Source organism: Lactuca sativa, chromosome 8, assembly GCF_002870075.4.
Source record: "Lactuca sativa cultivar Salinas chromosome 8, Lsat_Salinas_v11, whole genome shotgun sequence".
Taxonomy (NCBI): Eukaryota; Viridiplantae; Streptophyta; class Magnoliopsida; order Asterales; family Asteraceae; genus Lactuca; species Lactuca sativa.
The window spans coordinates 191920669-191942661 of NC_056630.2; the positions used below are offsets into that span (position 1 = coordinate 191920669).

General features: G+C 41.8%; 4 protein-coding genes across 4 annotated transcripts; all 4 read left to right on the forward strand.

Moving 5' to 3' along the window:
* The first annotated feature begins 829 nt into the window (after positions 1–829).
* On the forward strand, positions 830–2238 carry LOC128127894 (senescence-specific cysteine protease SAG39-like). Its single transcript, XM_052766626.1, has 2 exons — positions 830–1455; positions 1574–2238. The coding sequence occupies exons 1-2, from the start codon at positions 1023–1025 to the stop codon at positions 2236–2238; spliced, it is 1098 nt and encodes a 365-aa protein (XP_052622586.1). The 5' UTR covers positions 830–1022.
* Positions 2239–15604: 13366 nt separating this feature from the next.
* LOC111899271 (senescence-specific cysteine protease SAG39) lies at positions 15605–16751 on the forward strand. The gene is made up of 2 exons (XM_023895128.3): positions 15605–16037; positions 16159–16751. The coding sequence occupies exons 1-2, from the start codon at positions 15605–15607 to the stop codon at positions 16749–16751; spliced, it is 1026 nt and encodes a 341-aa protein (XP_023750896.3).
* A 2610-nt stretch (positions 16752–19361) lies between these two features.
* On the forward strand, positions 19362–19781 carry LOC111899274 (senescence-specific cysteine protease SAG12-like). The gene has a single exon (XM_023895132.3). The coding sequence runs from the start codon at positions 19362–19364 to the stop codon at positions 19779–19781; it is 420 nt and encodes a 139-aa protein (XP_023750900.3).
* A 110-nt stretch (positions 19782–19891) lies between these two features.
* Positions 19892–20323, forward strand: LOC128127895 (vignain-like). The gene has a single exon (XM_052766627.1). The coding sequence runs from the start codon at positions 19892–19894 to the stop codon at positions 20321–20323; it is 432 nt and encodes a 143-aa protein (XP_052622587.1).
* The last annotated feature ends 1670 nt before the right edge of the window (positions 20324–21993 follow it).

Consider the following 21993-nt stretch of genomic DNA (forward strand, 5'->3'; position numbering starts at 1 on the left):
TGAGAACTTTGTTGATTTTCTCTATTCCGAGAGAAGAATGGTTTACCAGACTTGACTGGATCTCTATTATTAGAAATCATGGATCTTAAGTTCACTCAATGGTTGAGCTATCAAACCTTCGCCATGCAAATCCTTGCATTCACACAAATGAGATTGGAAAGGGAGAGGTCGCACAAGATAATTGTTGGTGCACACTACGCATTTTGATTCTCATTTTAGGGGAGGTTTTGTCAAATGAGTATTGGAGTATCATGTTGTGACAACCAACTTATGAGGAAAATTCAGACGTCGGACATCACTCATTGATTGTGAAAAGTGACCGCAAAGAAGCATTCATGCATTAGGGCCAATTTAAAATTTTGAAATATTATTTTTCTTTATCGTTTTGGGGATAGTGCAAATCTTGTTCAAGGGATCAATATATATTATATATAACAAGCTCCTTGCAATTGCAATTTATGTTGTGATGAGATTGATATTGCGTACAACCAATCAAATTTTTTTACTGCCCTAGTAAAATTAACATAAACCAAGAGGGAGACAAATCGAATAAAGGCATTCATATCTGCGTTATGAACATCTAAAAGCCAGACAATAAAAAGAAGTTAGAAATAAAAAATATATTGTACGTATCATACCCTTAGAGAATTTCTTTCGTATATGACACAACTACATTCCAAAATAATGGTCAAGCTATGTTACACTTTTACATAACCTACCTATGCCTATGTTAAGAAAACAAATTAGCACACCACAATTTTAGTCATTAGGAGTATAGTCCAAAAGGAAAATCCAAGTAAATTAGTGGCATCAATCATAAATCTAAACAACTAACATGTGTGTTTTCCTCATATTTTTGATTAATATATATCAACCGAACATCTTATCTTCCACGAACGGTGAAATATATATTTCGTTTCCCAAAAAATGACGAAACCATGCGTTTCATATAAAGCCGACCTGTGGGCAAAGAAATTATTCCAATTCATTCACATCCATTTTTTCTTATCTCTACCAGAACTATGACATCAACAAACCAGACAGCCCTGAGTTTTTTGGTACTAATCTTCTTCTCTGCTACTTTGCTTTCACACACTACATCTAGGTTGCTCCCTGAAACTTCCAGCTATGAGAGCCACGAACAATGGATGGCCCGTTATGGACGCGTGTACAAGGATGCTGATGAGAAAGAACAACGTTCAAAGATTTTTCAAGAGAATGTTCGGTACATAGAGTCATCCAACAGTGTCATGAACAAAGCTTACAAACTAGCAGTCAATGAGTTTGCAGACCTTACAAACCAAGAGTTCACGAGCACAAGGAACCGATTCAAGGCACACGAATGTTCCCCATCGACCTCTGCTTTCAGGTATGAAAATGTGACAGCAGTTCCATCATCAATGGACTGGAGAAAGAAAGGAGCAGTAATACCTGTTAAAGACCAAGGCCAATGTGGTAAGCAAAAACTACCGGGATTTTCAAACTTGAGACATAGTCCAAGTAGTAATTAAGTTATGTTTGTTAACAAGACCATATTTAATTAAACTCGATATCGCATCATATATGTTTGTAGGGTGTTGCTGGGCGTTTTCAGCTGTGGCAGCTATGGAAGGAATAACCCAACTGAAAACAGGTAAATTGGTGTCTCTATCCGAACAAGAGCTCGTGGACTGCGACACCAGTGGTCAGGATCAGGGATGTGAGGGCGGTCTTATGGACGACGCCTTTGATTTCATCCTAAACAATAAAGGCCTTACTACAGAGAGCAACTACCCGTACAAAGGAGTCGATGGCACCTGCAACAGCAACGAGGAATCTAACCATGCTGCAGCGATTACGGGTCATGAAGATGTTCCTGCTAATAGTGAAAGTGCACTTTTGAAAGCTGTCGCTAGTCAGCCTATTTCTGTGGCCATTGATGCTAGTGGGTCCGACTTCCAATTCTACTCTAGCGGGGTGTTTACGGGAGAATGTGGTACTGAACTAGACCATGGTGTTACTGCGGTTGGTTATGGAGCGAGTGCAGACGGAACTAAATATTGGTTGGTGAAGAACTCTTGGGGAACAGGTTGGGGTCAAGAGGGGTACATAATGATGCAAAGAGATGTTGATGCGCAAGAAGGCCTTTGTGGCATTGCCATGATGGCTTCCTACCCGACTGCAGAATTGTGTAACATCAAGAGTAATTATTGTAAATTAAGTGTATTTACAGTTATGTTATTACAAGGAAACATGTAAATTACAAAATGTATCCCAAAAATTAAATATTTGTAAGAATCGATGCAGCTATATATATATATATATATATATATATATATATATATATATATATATATATATATATATATATATATATATATATATATATATATATATATATATATATATATATATATATTATTCATAAGAGAAATTGTGAGCCTGAATGTATTTTGGTATATGCATATTCTTCTCCGAGTATAACAAAATTTGGTAACAAATTTCGGACAAACAATCACCCAAGCAAAACATGTTGACACGAGTGAATTCTTTTTTGATCAAACGAAGGGTCAAATGAACAAGAAATACTTTTGACTAAATAACAAAGTTTACCATAAGTTGGTAGCAGATTCAAGTGCAAACTTCCAAATAATCCAAAATGAAGGACATCACAAATCAGGGAATGAGAATCTGCAGGGCAGATAGATGTGAGACCCGAGTCAAATCCAAGTCATGCCAATCAAAACACCAACTTTCCTTGAGAACCACTTGAAACATTTTTTTTGGGTGCTAAGCTGCATATGGAAGTACCGATGAACTTGCTTTGAGAGCTATGCAATTTATTGGCTAGATGGAAGAAGCTATGTAACCACACATGTTAGTTTTAAGAAAACTATTAACATTTATGTATTTATAATAAAAAGAAAAGAAATTGCGTGTATTTATGTTATGTGTATTTATAATCCTACGTTTTGGCCCATGTATGGTCGTTTTATATATAGTTTCTTTTGTACAACGTAGTTGTTAATATATTATTATTAATAAAAGAAATCATGTTGTTTTTGAGAACAAATTTTTATTGTATTGACTAGTAGATAAAAGATTGTAATAAACCAATTGATCGAAAGCTAAAGAAAAACCACACTACACCAACCGTTAAATTGGAAGTCCAAAACTGAAAAGCCACAACAAACGACACTCTTAATGGAATTTAAATAAACCTTCGACGTAAGGGAGTACACCAAGAAATCGTAAGTGTCACTGGAATCATTAAGGTTACTGCATCTAAACAGTCTTGATAATCAAACCTTGCATAGTTTTGTAAATAAACTAAAAACTTGTTAATAGTCTGGAAAATTTTATCTATAACTAAGGACTCCTAAATGCCACATAATACTTCATTTTTGTTTATATTTTCTAAATTTATCACAAAAGAAATAAATGCGTCTGAAATACAAAAAAACGCAATACAAAAAAACCGCACAATAGAAAATGCAACACATTTTTGGAACTCTGGCATTAGATTCAACAAAATAATTCCATGCATATTAGGGTTTTGGATCACCTCTAATGGTATCAAACTCAATTCGTCTCTCCTAATTTTGATCTCTTTCCCCTTACATCCTTCTTGGCATCAACAACTGTTAACCTTTATTTTTAACCTTTTCAAGCAACCATGATCGACACCTCCTCATCATTTTTCTCAATCTTGGGAGCCTAAACTATGATTCCCAACAAGAAATATTTTACACACATAGTATTGGGTTCAATGTTTTTTTTATCATACTGACGAAACATGTCGTAAACTCCTACTACACATTATGATCGTGAGAGCATAAAAATCGTGTTGATCATCAAACATTCGATCTACGGTATAATCTAACAACTATATTTTATAAAATAAAATGTTCCTAAACCGAATACGGCTACCATGTAGATTCTCAAGAAATCTGAGACCTTATTTCTTGAAATGTTAAGGGAAATCAACAGTTGTATAATACCTCTACTACCTCTACTGGGACCCGACTAACAATGAGTATTACACCTAAATCATGTCAGTTACACTTCTCTTAGAAAAAAGTTATTTGATGGTCGTGTATTAGAATTTCCTCATATATACCATTAAAGATTTGTGTTGCCATGAAAATGACGACATTGCTAGAATCATTCAATTATGTTCCCACGTTCTCTATCAACGTTTTTAATACGACAACATTGGATGGATATATTTAGAAATTAATATGATTTCCATTTGGATCACTCATAATCAATCATGGTTTTTGGCGAATGTGAAGTTCAAAGCCCAGGAGTCTAGTACCAAATGGTGACCGACATAACACTTTAATTATTGGTCACTCTTAGCCACCTTCGTTTATCGAAAAACCAAGGTTTTTTTGTATATATAAAGAATAACTGTTGTGTTTGTTTGTTTCATAAGGCGACTCCTAATGAAATGGTTTAGAGACTTTGGTTTTTCACATATCTCACACCCGATGGGAGTTAAAGAAAAAAGAATTGGGTAATAAAGCTTATAAATGGTGGAGGACAGATATTTCCACCAATAAAACTTTAGTTCTTCACCCACAAACAAACAAGGGGGTTGAATAATCCACACTTTGAGAAAATTTTCCGATGAAAAAGTTTTTAAATTAACAAACAATAATAATATAAATTAATAACATAAAATCAAAAGTTACATTTAACATTGAAAATAATTGATGAAATAATTATTATGATTGAAATCATAAAAATGGCAAAATGAATAGTTTTTAAATATACTTTTTCAAATTTGATTTTCAATGATTTCCCTTTGTTAACATGGTAAACTGGCTTTTTTCTCCTCCATTTTAATTTGGTGGGCATGTGGACAAGTTTGCTATAGTAATATTGTGGAAAATGAGCTTGGAAAGGGATAGTTCGCACAAGGTCATTGTTGGTGCACACTATTCGTTTTGATTGTCATTTTTGAGGGGGTTTTGTCAAATGAGTATCGGAGTATCATGTCGTGACAACCGACTTCAGGGAAAATTCAGACATCACATCGGGCATCACTCATTTTTTGTGAAATGTGGCCGTAAAGAAGCATTCACGCATTAGGGACAAATTAAAATTCTAAAATATTATTTTTCTTGATCTTTTTGGGAATCCAGCAAGTCTTGTCGAAGGGATCATTATATGTTATATATAACAAGCTCCTTGCAATTGCAATGTATGTTGTGATGAGACTGATATTGCGTACAACCAATCAAATTCTTTTACTACATAGTAATCTTCAAATGCATTGAATGTTTGGGCAATTATGAAATTGGGAACTCGCCGAGTACGCCCAGCGTAAGCTGGAATTACGCCCAGCGTAAGGCGTGCATGGACGCGGGTGCAAGGCAGAGTACGCCCAACGTGCTAGAGGTACGCCCAGCGTACTCTCAGAGTTCTAAAACCCTAAATTTAGGGTCAGCCACTATATAAGGAACATGTTGGTGCATACCCTAGCCTCCTTAAGCTCACCCTTAACCTCAGAAACCCTAGAAACCTGTATTCCCTCCATTGTTGGGTGTGTTTGGCCTTGGAAGCTCATTTTGGCAAAAGTAAAGCTAGAAGAAGAAAGGAGAAGTTGTCAAGGAAGGAAAGGATCGATTGGAGCTTGTAGATCTGAAGAGATATCATCCTTTGGAGCTTATTTGAGGTATAAAGCTTCTTTCTTGCCATTTATTTTGCATAGATCTAAGTGTTGTGAAGTTTTAGCATCTTTCTTGTCCCAAAGTTCTCATCTTGATTCATGCTTGGTGTTGGCCGAGATTATCTGTCCTTTCAGACATTTGGAGAGGTTTTGAGTGAGAAAATGAGGTCCTAAGGGCTGTAGTTGTTCCATGTGTGAGATATATAGGTCTTATTGGATTAAGACCTTATATTAAGAGCTTTTGGACGTCCCAAGTGATAAAGTTTGAGACTTTACGAATCTTAGGCATGTTTGGCCTAGGGATCTGAAGTTTGGGCTTAAGAGCTTAAGCCATTAAGAAACTATAAGGACTTAATGAGTAGGAAGTTACGCCCCACGTAGCGAGTCAATGCCCCGATCCCCTGTTGCGAATCAGCGTGTACGCCCAGCATACCAAGGAGGGTACGCCCAACGTACTCCCTCTTTTGGGTTTTCATTTTGGGCCTTAGGGTTTGGACTGTTATTTGAGTTGCTGGATTTTGGGCCGTGGATGGACATTTTGGATAGAGTCTTTTGGGCCCATTGGTTGTTATGGATCATGAGTTTAGGCCCATTGGGTGAGGTGGGCCCAATTTAGTAAATTGGGCCAATAATTGGTTTTGTTTTGGACTTTTGGACTTTGGGCCATTGGTGGGCTTGGGAGCTTACCTAGTGTTGGGTCGGATTGAGTTAGGGGTAAAATGGTCAATTTACCCTTAGAAGAGTATTGTGCTTGGCCTAATGTTTATTTGTGCTATGTTGGCTAGTTCGGGATTTTCGGTGAGTCGGTGATTCGAGAATCTGCTTCCTCAGTTTAGAGTTTCGGCAGTGCGAGGTGAGTTATCCTCACTATATCAACAGGGTCTAAGGCACCAAGGCCGGCCCTTTATCGGATTGAGATCCGGGTATTTGTTGTTATGTTATTGCTTTGATATGTTTGCATCCTGGTAGCTAGGATGGTATATGTTAGAGACCTGGTTAAGGTCGGTTCCCTGATATGTAGGGTGATGCTATGCTAGTGACCGGTTAGGTCGGTATCCTGGTTAGGATGATGATATGTTATGTGATCTGTTTGATCGGCTTGTTGACTGTGAATTCTTATATGATTGTATGGTTATGTGCACATGGTTGTTTGGACTGGAGTTGGGTTGAGGCGGGTCCTGCTTTGTGCTATAGGCCAGGATACCCAGGGCGGACCGGTTGTCCCGAAGGCCCAGCGAGCGGTTCAGATAGGCTGTAGGCCCTAAGAGGGCGGACCAGACGTGCCGAGGCTCGGAGAGTGGACCAGGCCGACTGAAGGCCCGGTGCGGGCGGACCAATTATACTGTAGACTCAGAGAGTGGACCAGGTGGATTGAAGGCCTGGTGCGGGCGGACCAATCACATTGCAGACTCAATGTATATGGCTAGACTAGGAGGGTGGACCAGGTGGACTGTTGGCCGGTGCGGCGGACCAGTCACATAGTAGACCCGAAGTGCATGGCTGTTCTGTGATCGGTTATGATATGACATATTATGCGTTTTTGGTATTTGTGGTTGGTATTTTGGGGATATCTCACTAAGCTTTCGGGCTTACAGTTGTGGTTTAATGTTTTTCAGGTTCTTCAGGAGACTGTGGCAAGGCGAAGGCGTGATCGTACCGCTCCTCATGTTTATGTTGTGATGTGATTCTGGGAATACTCTAAATAAGTTGTATTGAAAACCTTTTTGTAATAATTTAATGAAATCAGGTTGTTTTTGAAAAGTTTAAATTGGTTGGAATTTTTCGATCGTTACAAGTTGGTATCAGAGCCTTGGTTTGAGTGAATTGGAGGAACACTCGTGTGACTCCAGTCTCAAATCAAGGAGAGTTTTCAAAAGAGAATTTAAAATGGTTTTCAAAATGAATAAAGGAGGGCGCGGAGGTATGATCAGCCGGAGCCAGTAAGTAACCCCAAAATTACCATACATGATATTTGTTTTTGAGCTTTGATAGAACAGCATGCTAGTGTTAGGCTAGGGATCTTCAGGATTTCATGATAATGTTGCCTGATTTATGATGCATGTTAGCCTAGGGTTTCCTTGTGTGAGATTTCCAATGTTCCTCTAGTAGTGAGGGTTGAGCGTTTGTTATGTATGTTTTCACTAGGGTGTTGTGGTAGTACTTCATACAAATATGGGTAGGTGTGGAAGGTAGTATGGGCCCGTTGTAACACCGTGAATTTCAAAATAATTTTTCGCATAATATAAAAACATTTTCATTTAATTTTCATAAAAACATCAATGTTTTAAGACTCCAATCCATATCATACAAAAATCCCAAGATCACATATCATAAAAATTCCATGCGTGTGTACAGATCAAGCCGCCCCCTTCCGACGGTCATCGCTAGTACCTGAAACAAACAACACTAACACTGTAAGCACAAAGATTAGTGAGTTCCCCAAAATACCACACATAACACGTATTAGCCACTCGAGGCTATAACTCTGTGGGTCCGTAGACCCTACTCTGTGAACCCACTGGTTCTAACTCTGGGAACCTTCCGGTTCCAACTCTATAAACATGCACAACATAAATCACATAGAAATAATGCAGTACAACACATAACATACATATAGCATACAAATACTCTGTCACATAACTCTGATTACCTACTCAAGGTAAAGTATAGTGAGAAGACTCACCTCGCATATCTCGATAACTTGCAAATCCCGAAAATCTCTCGCGCTCGATCCTCCGAGCTATAATCCTCCTATAACATAATATATCTCTAATTAACACTTTCTCAACTAGGGTTGACTACCCCTATCAAGTCAACACTGGTCAACGGTCAACGGTCAACTTTAACCGGACTCGGCGAGTGCACTAGAGCGACTCGGCGAGTCTATACGTGTTCACTGACTCCCTAGGGTCCTCTTTTGACACGTCGAGTACTTCCCTGACTCGACGAGTTCCACCTGGCATGAATCGCGGGACCACCACGACTCAACTCGCCGAGTCTCAAGAACAACTCGGCGAGTTCAGCTCGACTCAGTCCACCTGTCAGCCCTCTCTAACTCTCCCTGACTCACTGAGTCAACCCTTAACTCGGCAAGACCACTCACTGAGTGGTTAAGGACAATCTTCATGCTACTCGCCGAGTTTGTTCTTCGGACTCGGCGAGTCCATGCCATGCATCAACTCAATCTCGCTTCTGAGGTCAGATCCGCTCCAACAACTCATAGATCTGGCCCTCCCAAGCACATTCATCACGTAAAGTCTCAATCTTGGCTACCATGCAACGCCTACAAGGCTTCTTTTGAAGAAATGACCTCTAAAATGGTAACCTAAGTCTCCAACTCAAAAGGAAAGGCATAAATCATGGCATTTGGGACTCTCTGGACCTTCTAAGGTCCAGATCTAGGTACCATATCCCCATGGGACCTCTCATACTCCAAACACAAGGCAAACAAGGCATGAAGAAACCCTAGATTTGACCATATCAAGAAAAACACGAGTATAAGCTCCGAATGTTACCTCAAATAGCCTCTTCTTCCGAAATGGGAGTAGATCCAAGCTCCCCAACTCTCCTAGTTTGGCCTTCCTCTTCCTTTCTTGCAAATACACACAAAAATGGTGAATAATGGCCTCTTATCTCACTTACAAGAACTCTCAGCTGCTCTGGTGCTCTCAAGGTCGAAGGTAGCCCCAATGAAGGGGTTTAAGGTCCTTTAAATAGGGCTCAAGGCCGGGAAATTAGGGTTTCATTAAACAGCACGGACTCGCCGAGTCCATTCCTTGGACTCGCCGAGTCCAGACGCGAACCCGCGTCCAAATCCGCGATCATACCAATGCTCGAATGATGGCTGTTGTTGTAAGAAAACTCTGCCAAGGGCAAATATGCATCCCAGCTACCCCCGAAATCCAACACACATGCCCGGAGCATGTCCTCGAGCGTCTGAATCGTCCGCTCACTCTAACCATTTGTCTGGGGATGATATGCGGTACTAAAAGGAGGCCTGCTGCTCGGGGCCCCATGAAAAAGCAACACCCTTCCGGGTCAATCTGGTGAGTGGCACTGCGATCTTAGAGAAATCCTTGGTAAATCTCCGATAATACCCTGCCAACCCTAGGAAACTCCTGATCTCGGAGGGTGACCTCGGCACCTCCCAACTCATCACCACCTCAACCTTGGCCGGATCGACCAATATCCCTTCCTGGTTAACGAGATGTCCCAAGAACTGGACCTCCCGCAACCAGAAATCACACTTAGAGAATTTGGCATAAAGCCTCTCCGATCTCAGAACTCCGAGAACCTCTCTCAAATGCTCCTCATGCTGCTCTCTAGATCTTGAATATACCAGAATGTCGTCGATAAACACAATCACCGACCGATCCAGCATCGGCCTACACACTCGGTTCATCAGATCCATGAACACTACTGGGGCATTGGTGAGCCCGAAAGGCATCACCACAAACTCGTAATGCCCATAACGCGTCCTGAACGCTGTCTTCTGGACGTCCTCATCCCACACCCTCACCTGATGATATCCAGACCTCAGGTCGATCTTGGAGAACCAAGATGCTCCCTGCAACTGATCGAACAAATCGTCGATCCTCGGCAACGGGTAACGGTTCTTGACCGTCAGCTTGTTCAACTCCCGGTAATCAATGCACATCCGGTGTGAACCATCCTTCTTCTTGACGAACAGGATAGGCGCTCCCCACGGCGAGCTGCTCGGCCGAATAAACCCCTTCCCCAGCAGCTCCTAAAGCTGCGAGGATAACTCTTGCATCTCTGGAGGTGCAAGGCGATAAGGCACCTTAGCGATAGGCGCGGCCCCCAGAACCAAATCGATACTGAACTCTACTTGCCTCACAGGAGGCACACCCGACAACTCCTCGGGAAATACATCCGGAAACTCACGCACCACCGGAACCTCCTCAACTGAACTCGGCCTCTCGGAATCCACCCGCGTATCCATCACATACGCCATAAAACCCTTACAGCCCTGCTGTAGACACTGCCTTGCCCCAGCGGCCGAACAAAACGCTGATCCTGAACGTGTACCATCGCCGTACACCGAAAGAACTCCCCCACTAGGGTCTCGTATGGTCACCAGCTGTCGCTCGCATTCGATAACCGCACCGAATCTGCTCAACCAGTCCATGCCCACAATGACACAGACATCACCCATCGCAATAGGAACCAGATCAATCGGGAACTCAACTCCGAAAATCTCGACTACGCACCCTCGGAGAACCTCCGTGGCATATATCACCCTCTCATCAGCTATGGAAACTCTCAGAGGCCGACTCAACGCCTTACGACTAACACTGATATGCTGACTAAAAGCCAAAGATACAAAAGTCCGACTCGCACCCGAGTCAAATAACACCAAGGCAGCTACATAATTCACAAGAAAAGTACCTACGCATAACATAATATAAGCATAATATCTCAACATCAAAATAAATACACGAAAGAATACATACCAGCCACGACATCGGGCGCTGCGCGGACCTCCTCCGCGGTCAGCTAAAAAGCTCTCCCTCGTGCCCTCGGCGCCTCGGCCTTCACTGGCCGACTCTTGGGTAGCTCTGATGGCGGCAGGGGCAGATCCCTGAGGTGCTCCCTGAGATGATCCTCGCAATTGCGGACACTCTACCTTCCGGTGTCCGGTCTGGTTGTAGTGGAAACACACCGCAAACCCCTTGGGGCAGTCCTTGGCCATGTGCCCCTCCTTGCCACACTTGTAGCAAGATCCCGCTCTACAGACTCCATCATGTCCCTTGCCACACTTCCCACAAGTGCGGCCCATCTGGCTCCCTGGTTTGGGATCAGCGGGCTTGGCCCGCTTGGCTGCCGACTGAGACTGTGCCGGTCGCCGATCCCTCCCCTGAGACTCCGCCTCCTCCCTGGCCTGATTCTCTAGCTCAATCTCCCTCTTCCGGGTATTTGCCTGAAGCTCGGAAAATATCTAGCTCAATCTCCCTCTTCCGGTACGAGGAGTTCGCCGCGAACTCCCGAATGTCTCGCCTCAAGATACTCAAATATCGGCTCATACGTGCCTGTTCCGTGGACACGTGCTCAGGGCAGAACATCGCCCTCTCATGGAACATCTTGGTAATCACCGTAATAGACTCAGTACCCTGCTTGCGGGGCAGAAACTCCTGGGCCAAACGCTCCCTCTCCACCTAGGGGACGTACTCATCTCGGAACATGGCAGTGAACCTCTCCCAGGTCACTGCCGCAAGCTCAGCAGGCGTAAAGTGCGCCGTCACAAACTTCCACCAGTCCTTCGCTCCCAAGCGAAGCTGGTTCAGCGCGAACCGAACCTTCAAATGCTCAGGAGTTGAACAAGTGAAGAAACACCCCTCTATATCAGAAATCCATCTCATAGCCGCCACCGGGTCCTGGGTCCCATCGAACTCTGGTGGTTTTGTGTTGCTGAACTCTCGGAACAGCAATGCATCACCACCCTGCGGCCTCGCTGCAGCAATAGCTGCGGTGGCCGCTGCAACAGCAGCCTCAGATAGAGCGGCATAACGCTCGTCAAAGGTCTCAATCAGCGTGGTCTTAATAGACCCGAACATCTCTGGTATCTCTGCCCTGATGGCCGCAGCCACCTCCTCATGGATGATCCGGCGGATCTCCTCATCACTGGTCTCACTGCTCTCAGGCATCAGACGTGTCCTCACCATGATCTACCTCTGAAATACAACATATGATAAATTAGAATCCATTCCAGCATACTCACACTCGACAACTCTTCCCTCCTTGATCCTTGGTATTCCAAAGATTCTTACTTGGGCTGTACACCGCTCCGGTACTTTCAGTAGTACGGGCCCAATACTACTGTCCGCACCGTATCAGAATACACCCCAAGTCATCCTCTTCGGATCCCAAATTCCAAGTACTCTATCATGCACAATCCACTCTCTAACAAATCTCTCATAAGCCCCTCGCTGCTACCTACTCACTCTCAAGCATCTCATAACAGCTCACCTCTCCCTAGGCTAAGGCATCACAAATCAGGCCACTCTAGTCCTAATAGGAGTACCTAGCCTACTCTAGCATGAGAATACATCATATCAATATTAATATCACATAATATGAGGGTATTTTGGGAAATCACCGTTCGGGCGCGGACTGATCGTACACACAAATCTACTCTGCGTTTTTCCAAAAATCTTTTACTCTTTTTGAAAATACTTCTCAAATCCTCAGTTTGAGTTCAAATACGCCCGAAGGTGTACTCGAATCCCTCAAACCAAGGCTCTGATACCAACTTGTAACACCGTGAATTTCAAAATAATTTTTCGCATAATATAAAAACATTTTCATTTAATTTTCATAAAAACATCAATGTTTTAAGACTCCAATCCATATCATACAAAAATCCCAAGATCACATATCATAAAAATTCCATGCGTGTGTACAGATCAAGCCGCCCCCTTCCCACGGTCATCGCTAGTACCTGAAACAAACAACACTAACACTGTAAGCACAAAGATTAGTGAGTTCCCCAAAATACCACACATAACACGTATTAGCCACTCGAGGCTATAACTCTGTGGGTCCGTAGACCCTACTCTGTGAACCCACTGGTTCTAACTCTGGGAACCTTCCGGTTCCAACTCTATAAACATGCACAACATAAATCACATAGAAATAATGCAGTACAACACATAACATACATATAGCATACAAATACTCTGTCACATAACTCTGATTACCTACTCAAGGTAAAGTATAGTGAGAAGACTCACCTCGCGTATCTCGATAACTCGCAAATCCCGAAAATCTCTCGCGCTCCGTCCTCCGAGCTATAATCCTCCTATAACACAATATATCTCTAATTAACACTTTCTCAACTAGGGTTGACTACCCCTATCAAGTCAACACTGGTCAACTCTGGTCAACGGTCAACGGTCAACTTTAACCGGACTCGGCGAGTGCACTAGAGCAACTCGGCGAGTCTATACGTGTTCACTGACTCCATAGGGTCCTCTTTTGACACGTCGAGTACTTCCCTGACTCGACGAGTTCCACCTGGCATGAATCGCGGGGCCACCACGACTCAACTCGCCGAGTCTCAAGAACAACTCGACGAGTTCAGCTCGACTCAGTCCACCTGTCAGCCCTCTCTAACTCTCCCTGACTCACTGAGTCAACCCTTAACTCGGAAAGACCACTCGCTGAGTGGTTAAGGACAATCTTCATGCTACTCGCCGAGTTTGTTCTTCGGACTCGGCGAGTCCATGCCATGTATCAACTCAATCTCGCTTCTGAGGTCAGATCCGCTCCAACAACTCATAGATCTGGCCCTCCCAAGCACATTCATCACGTAAAGTCTCAATCTTGGCTACCATGCAACGCCTACAAGGCTTCTTTTGAAGAAATGACCTCTAAAATGGTAACCTAAGTCTCCAACTCAAAAGGAAAGGCATAAAGCATGGCATTTGGGACTCTCTGGACCTTCTAAGGTCCAGATCTAGGTACCATATCCCCATGGGACCTCTCATACTCCAAACACAAGGCAAACAAGGCATGAAGAAACCCTACATTTGACCATATCAAGAAAAACACGAGTATAAGCTTTGAATGTTACCTCAAATAGCCTCTTCTGCCGAAATGGGAGTAGATCCAAGCTCCCCAACTCTCCTAGTTTGGCCTTCCTCTTCCTTTCTTGCAAATACACACAAAAATGGTGAATAATGACCTCTTATCTCACTCACAAGAACTCTCAGCTGCTCTGGTGCTCTCAAGGTCGAAGGTAGCCGCAATGAAGGGGTTTAAGGTCCTTTAAATAGGGCTCAAGGCCGGGAAATTAGGGTTTCATTAAACAGCGCGGACTCGCCGAGTCCATTCCTTGGACTCCCCGAGTGCAGACGTGAACCCGCGCCCAAATCCGCGATCATACTCGGCGAGTCTAGGCTCCAACTCGCTGAGGCTCCTCACAAATTATCAAAAATAAATAAATGAATAATACTTGGGAATCCGGGCTGTTACACCTGTACTACTGAAAGCACAGGACCCATACGCGTATCAGGGAAACCATGACCTCTAGGGTTGGATTGAGAGTTGGTTCCCGGGATAGTGGGAAGAATCTGAGATTTTCTGGTGTTTTTCAGTATGGAGATTCCGAGGCATGCTGCGAGTGGATCCGGGTCAGGATCGGGAGCAGGAGAGGGAGTTCCGAGCGAGTCAGTACCGCCCAAGGTTATTGGTCAGATGAGCACATGCGAGTTGGATGCGAGGATTCGTGAGATCCTACGTGATGAGATTGCTATGTTGTTCCGGGCTGAATTGCCGGAACTGTTTGGGTCGATCACGACCGCCATGGTGGAGTATTTTGATGAGCGCTATGCAGCTCTCAAAGAGACGGCTGCCGCGGCAGCTACAACGGCTGTATCTTTTAAATGTTTGGAATTTTTCGGTCATTACAAAATTATAAAAACGACAAAATGAATAGTTTTTAAATGTACTTTTTCAATTTCGATTTTCAATGATTTCCCTTTAGCACATTTTGTACCTTTTCAAACATATTTTCACGATTTCCCTTTTTTAACACGATTTTCCTTAGAGAATTTCCTTCGTATAGGACACAACTACATTCCAAAATAATGGTCAAGCTATGTTAAGCTTTTACATAACCTCCCTATGCCTACGTTAAGAAAACAAATTAGCACACAACAATTTTAGTCATTAGGAGTATAGTCCAAAAGGAAAATCCAAGTAAATTAGTGGCATCAATCATAAATCTAAACAACGTAACATGTGTGTTTTCCTCATATTTTTGATTAATATATATCAACTGAACATCTTATCTTCCACGAACGGTGAAATATATATTTCGTTTCCCAAAAAATGACGAAACCATGCGTTTCTATATAAAGCCGACCTGTGGGCAAAGAAATTTTTCCAAATCATTCACATCCATTTTTTCTTATCTCTACCAGAACTATGACATCAACAAACCAGACAGCCCTGAGTTTTTTGGTATTAATCTTCTTCTCTGCTACTTTGCTTTCACACACTACATCTAGGCTGCTCCCTGAAACTTCCAGCTATGAGAGCCACGAACAATGGATGGCTCGTTATGGACGCGTGTACAAGGATGCTGATGAGAAAGAACAACGTTCAAAGATTTTTCAAGAGAATGTTCGGTACATAGAGTCATCCAACAGTGTCATGAACAAAGCTTACAAACTAGCAGTCAATGAGTTTGCAGACCTTACAAACCAAGAGTTCACGAGCACAAGGAACCGATTCAAGGCACACGAATGTTCCCCATCGACCTCTGCTTTCAGGTATGAAAATGTGACAGCAGTTCCATCATCAGTGGACTGGAGAAAGAAAGGAGCAGTAACACCTGTTAAAGACCAAGGCCAATGTGGTAAGCAAAAACTACTACCGGGATTTTCAAACTTGAGACATAGTCCAAGTAGTAATTAAGTTATGTTTGTTAACAAGACCATATTTAATTAAACTCGATATCGCATCATATATGTTTGTAGGGTGTTGCTGGGCGTTTTCAGCTGTGGCAGCTATGGAAGGAATAACCCAACTGAAAACAGGTAAATTGGTGTCTCTATCCGAACAAGAGCTCGTGGACTGCGACACCAGTGGTCAGGATCAGGGATGTGAGGGCGGTCTTATGGACGACGCCTTTGATTTCATCCTAAACAATAAAGGCCTTACTACAGAGAGCAACTACCCGTACAAAGGAGTCGATGGCACCTGCAACAGCAACGAGGAATCTAACCATGCTGCAGCGATTACGGGTCATGAAGATGTTCCTGCTAATAGTGAAAGTGCACTTTTGAAAGCTGTCGCTAGTCAGCCTATTTCTGTGGCCATTGATGCTAGTGGGTCCGACTTCCAATTCTACTCTAGCGGGGTGTTTACAGGAGAATGTGGTACTGAACTAGACCATGGTGTTACTGCGGTTGGTTATGGAGCGAGTGCAGACGGAACTAAATATTGGCTGGTGAAGAACTCTTGGGGAACAGGTTGGGGTCAAGAGGGGTACATAATGATGCAAAGAGATGTTGATGCGCAAGAAGGACTTTGTGGCATTGCCATGATGGCTTCCTACCCGACTGCATAATTGTGTAACATCAAGAGTAATTATTGTAAATTAAGTGTATTTACAGTTATGTTATTACAAGGAAACATGTAAATTACAAAATGTATCCCAAAAATTAAACATTTGTAATAGTCTGGAAAATGTTATTTATAACTAAGGACTCCTAAATGCCACATAATACTTCATTTTTATTTATATTTTCTAAGTTTATCAAAAAAGAAATAAATGCATCTGAAAATAAGAAAATCTACATACAATAAAACGAAATAAAAAAAAATCGCACATTAGAAAATGCAAAACATTTTTCGAACTTTGGCATTAGATTCAACCAAATAATTCCATGCATATTAGGGTAAGGATTACCTCTAATAGTATCAAAGTCAATTTGTCTCTCCTAATTTTGATCTCTTTCCCCTTACCTCCTTCTTGGCATCAACAACCGTTAACCTTTATTTTTAACCTTTTCAAGCAGCCATGATCGACACCTCCTCATCATTTATCTCAATCTTGGGAGCCTAAACTATGATTCCCGACAAGAAATATTTTACACACATAGTATTGGGTTCAATGTTTTTTTTATCATACTGAGGAAACATGTCGTAAACTCCTACTACACATTATGATCGTGAGAGCATAAAAATCAAGTTGATCGTCAAACATTCGATCTACGGTATAATCTAATAGCTATATTTTATAATATAAAATGATCCTAAACCGAATACGGCTACCATGTAGATTCTCGAGAAATCTGAGACCTTATTTCTTGAGATGTTAAGGGAAATCAACAGTTGTATAATACCTCTACTACTTCTGCTGGGACCCGACTAACAATGAGTATTACACCTAAATCATGTCGGTTACACTTCTGTTAGAAAAAACTGATTTGATGGTCGTGTATTAGAATTTCCTCATATATACCGTTAAAGATTTGTGTTGCCATGAAAATGACGACATTGCTAGTATCATTCAATTATGTTCCCACGTTCTCTATCAACGTTTTTAATACGACAACATTGGATGGATATATTTAGAAGTTAACATGATTTCCATCTGGATCACTCTTAATCAATCATTGTTTTAGGCGAAGGTGAAGTTCAAAGCCGAGGAGTCTAGTACCAAACGGTGACCGACATAACATTTTAATTATTGGTCACCCTTAGACCCCTTGGTTAATCGGAAAACCAAGGTTTTTTGTATATATAAAGAATAACTATTGTGTTTGTTTGTTTCATGAGGCGACTCCTAATGAAATGGTTTAGAGACTTTGGTTTTTCACATATCTCACACCCGATGCGAGTTAAATAAAAGAATAGCGTAATAAAGCTTATAAAAGGTCGAGGACACATACTTCCACTAATAGAACTTTAGTTTTTCACCCAAAAACAAACAAGGGGGTTGAATAACCCACATTTTGAGAAAATCTTCCGATGAAAATGTTTTTAAATTAACAAACAGTAATAATAGATAATAATAACATCAAATCAAAAGTTACATTTAACGTTGAAAATAAATGATGAAATAATTATTATGATTGAAATTATAAAAATGGCTAAATGAATAGTTTTTAAATGTACTTTTTCAAATTTGATTTTCAATGATTTCCCTTTAGCACATTTTGCACCTTTTCAAACATATTTTCACGATTTCCCTTTTTTAACATGGTAAACTTGCTTTTTTTCTTTACCATTTTAATTTGGTGGGCATGTGGACAAGTTTGCTACAGTAATATTGTGGAAAATGAGCTTGGAAAGGGATAGTTCGCACAAGGTCATTGTTAGTGCACACTATTCGTTTCGATTCTCATTTTTGGGGAGGTTTTGTCAAATGAGTATCGGAGTATCATGTCGTGACAACCGACTTCAGGGAAAATTCAGATATCACATCGGGCGTCACTCATTTTTTGTGAAATGTGGCCCTGAAGAAGCATTCACGCATTAAGGCAAAATTAAAATTCTGTAATATTATTTTTCTTGATCGTTTTGGGAATCCTGCAAGTCTTGTTGAAGGGATCATTATATATTATATATAACAAGCTCCTTGCAATTGCAATGTATGTTGTGATGAGATTGATATTGCGTACAACCAATCAAATTCTTTTACTGCATAGTATTCTTCAAATGCATTGAATGTGTGGGTAAAGTTAACATAAATCAAGACGGAGACAAATAGAATAAAGGCATGCATATCTGGGTTTTGAACATCTAAAGCCCAGACAATTTAAAAAAAATTAGAAATAAAAAAATATCTTGTACGTATCAGACCCTTAGAGAATTTCCTTAATATAGGACACAACTACATACCAAAATAATGGCCAAGCTATGTTCAACTTTTACATAACCTACCTATGCTTGTGTTAAGAAAACAAATTAGCACACAACAATTTTAGTCAATAGGAGTATAGTCCAAAAGGAAAATCCAAATAAATTAGTGGCATCAATCATAAATCTAAACAACGTAACATGTGTGTTTTCCTCATATTTTTGATTAATATATATCAACTGAACATCTTATCTTCCACGAAAGGTGATATATTTCCTAAACAATGAAGAAACCATGCGTTTCAATATAAAGTCGGGCAAAGAAATTATTCCAAATCATTCACATCCATTTTTTCTTATCTCTACCAGAACTATGACATCAACAAACCAGACAGCCCTGAGTTTTTTGGTATTAATCTTCTTCTCTGCTACTTTGCTTTCACACACTACATCAAGGTTGCTCCCTGAAACTTCCAGCTATGAGAGCCACGAACAATGGATGGCTCGTTATGGACGCGTGTACAAGGATGCCGATGAGAAAGAACAACGTTCAAAGATTTTTCAAGAGAATGTTCGGTACATAGAGTCATCCAACAGTCTCATGAACAAAGCTTACAAACTAGCAGTCAATGAGTTTGCAGACCTTACAAACCAAGAGTTCACGAGCACAAGGAACCGATTCAAGGCACACGAATGTTTCCCATCGACCTCTGCTTTCAGGTATGAAAATGTGACAGTAGTTCCATCATCAATGGACTGGAGAAAGAAAGGCGCAGTAACACTTGAGACGTAGTCCAAGTAGTAATTAAGTTATGTTTGTTAACAAGACCATATTTAATTAAACTCGATATTACATCATATATGTTTGTAGGGTGTTGCTGGGCGTTTTCAGTTGTGGCAACTATGGAAGGAATAACCCAACTGAAAACAGGTAAATTGGTCTCTCTATCCGAACAAGAGCTTGTGGACTACAACACCAGTGGTCAGGATCAGGGATGTGAGGGCGGTCTTATGGACGACGCCTTTGATTTCATCCTAAACAATAAAGGCCTTACTACAGAGAGCAAATACCCGTATAAAGGAGTCGATGGCACCTGCAACAGCAACGAGGAATCTAACCATGCTACAGCGATTACGGGTCATGAAGATGTTCCTGCTAATAATGAAAGTGCACTTTTGAAAGTTGTAGCTAGTCAGCCTGTTTCTGTGGCCATTGATGCTAGTGGGTCCGACTTCCAGTTCTACTCTAGCGGGGTGTTTACAGGAGAATGTGGTACTGAACTAGACCATGGTGTTACTGCGGTTGGTTATGGAGCGAGTGTAGAGCATATATAGTAGGTCAGACATAGGTTATTAACAGCTCATAGTCGCTAGAAGAGTTATGTGGATAGGAGATGGTCCGTGCTCTAGTTCTAGGTGGGAGACTTCGTACTCCTGAAGGTATCTCTTTGGAAGGGAATGATACGATTTAGGAAGAGGGGCAAGCTAGGACCCCGGTACATTGGTCATTTCAGGGTGACCGCTAGGGTGGGCAGGGTAGCATACCGTTTGGAGCTACCTGCGGTTGAGCCAGATACATGATACCTTCCACGTGTCTCAGTTGAGGAAGTGTATTTCTGACGAGACGGTAGTTTTACCGCTAGAGGACATTCAGGTGGATGTGATCCTGAATTATGTTGAGAGGCCAATCGTGATTGTGGATCGAAAGATCAAGGTTCTGAGGAACAAGGAGGTGCCCCTGGTCTAGGTCCAGTGGCAACATCGGAGAGGGTCCGAGCTGATTTGGGAGCCGGAGTCAGAGATGCTGGAGCAGCATCCGGGGTTGTTTACGGCATAAGACTTCGAGGGCGAAGTCTGGTTCTAGTGGGGCAGAATTGTAACATCCTGAAATTCAAGTACACATATTTAACCCTTCTTCCTTTCTAAGTTGTCAAGTTTATCTCTTAAAAGAAGTGTATGGAAAATGAGTACGCTGGACGTACTGAAGAGTACACTGCGCGTACTCATGCACTTAAGTTAGACGCGGACCCGGTTGGGTACGCTGGGCGTACCAAGGTTACGTCGGGCGTAACCGGCCCAGATGCAAAACCCTAATTGTGGCTTGAGCCCTTTATAAGGAATGTGATGGCCTTATCCTCAGCCACCATTTCAGAGAGTGAAACCCTAAGAGAGAGCTACCCTTCATTCTTAACCTGTGTATGTGCTTTTGAGCTTGGAAGTTCCTTTGTGTGTTTGTGAAGAAGAAAAGAGGATCATTGTGGAAGCTAGTCTTGGAGTGCAAACTTTGGATTTGAGCTTTGCAAGGGTGGGAACATCACTTGGAGGTAAAAATCTTAGAACTTTCCTCTTCATTTTGGTTTTGGGTTTCATGGTCCAATTTCTTAGGGTTTTGTCCCAAGATGGAGACTTTTTGAGTAAATGGTCCCCATAAGCCTTGATCTATCCCATTTCAACTTTGGATGTGTTGTAGATGCTTAAGAATCCAAACTTGGTTGTCATTATGGAGTCATACATGGGTTTTGGTCTTAATGAAGAAAGGAGATAAGAGGTTGGAAGAAGTTATAACTTTCTTAGCCATGCAAAGGTCTAAAGGTTTCGAATTTATGGTTGAGGAGGCAGTAGAGTACCTAGATCTGTGATATGAACCGTTGTCTTAATCGATTCAGACCAAAACTTTTGAGAATGGGAAACTGGGACTTATGCTGGGCGTAATCCCAGTACGCGTCGCGTAGGGGATCGAGTCCCCCGATTCTGGTTAGCCGGAGTACGCCCCGCGTACTGCCCCCTGTTTACTTTCGTTGACTTTTAGGGTTTTCGTCAACATTTGAACTTTTGGGTTAAGGAGGGGTAAAATGGTCTTTTGCCTTTCTGTGGGATTGTAGAAAGGGATTTAATATAGCCCTTGAGAGCCATTATTTATTTGAGGATATTGTTTATGTGATTAGGCGGGGGCTAGATCAGTATATTCGTGTGCGAGATTATCCGAGTTAACCGAGGTGAGTCTT

Bases quoted from the DNA above. Each gene is read 5' to 3' on its own strand.
- LOC128127894 (XM_052766626.1), top strand. From the start codon at position 1,023: ATGACATCAACAAACCAGACAGCCCTGAGTTTTTTGGTACTAATCTTC. The intron at 1,456-1,573 runs GTAAGCAAAAAC...ATATGTTTGTAG, and splicing joins TAAAGACCAAGGCCAATGTG to GGTGTTGCTGGGCGTTTTCA.
- LOC111899271 (XM_023895128.3), top strand. From the start codon at position 15,605: ATGACATCAACAAACCAGACAGCCCTGAGTTTTTTGGTATTAATCTTC. The intron at 16,038-16,158 runs GTAAGCAAAAAC...ATATGTTTGTAG, and splicing joins TAAAGACCAAGGCCAATGTG to GGTGTTGCTGGGCGTTTTCA.
- LOC111899274 (XM_023895132.3), top strand. From the start codon at position 19,362: ATGACATCAACAAACCAGACAGCCCTGAGTTTTTTGGTATTAATCTTC.
- LOC128127895 (XM_052766627.1), top strand. From the start codon at position 19,892: ATGGAAGGAATAACCCAACTGAAAACAGGTAAATTGGTCTCTCTATCC.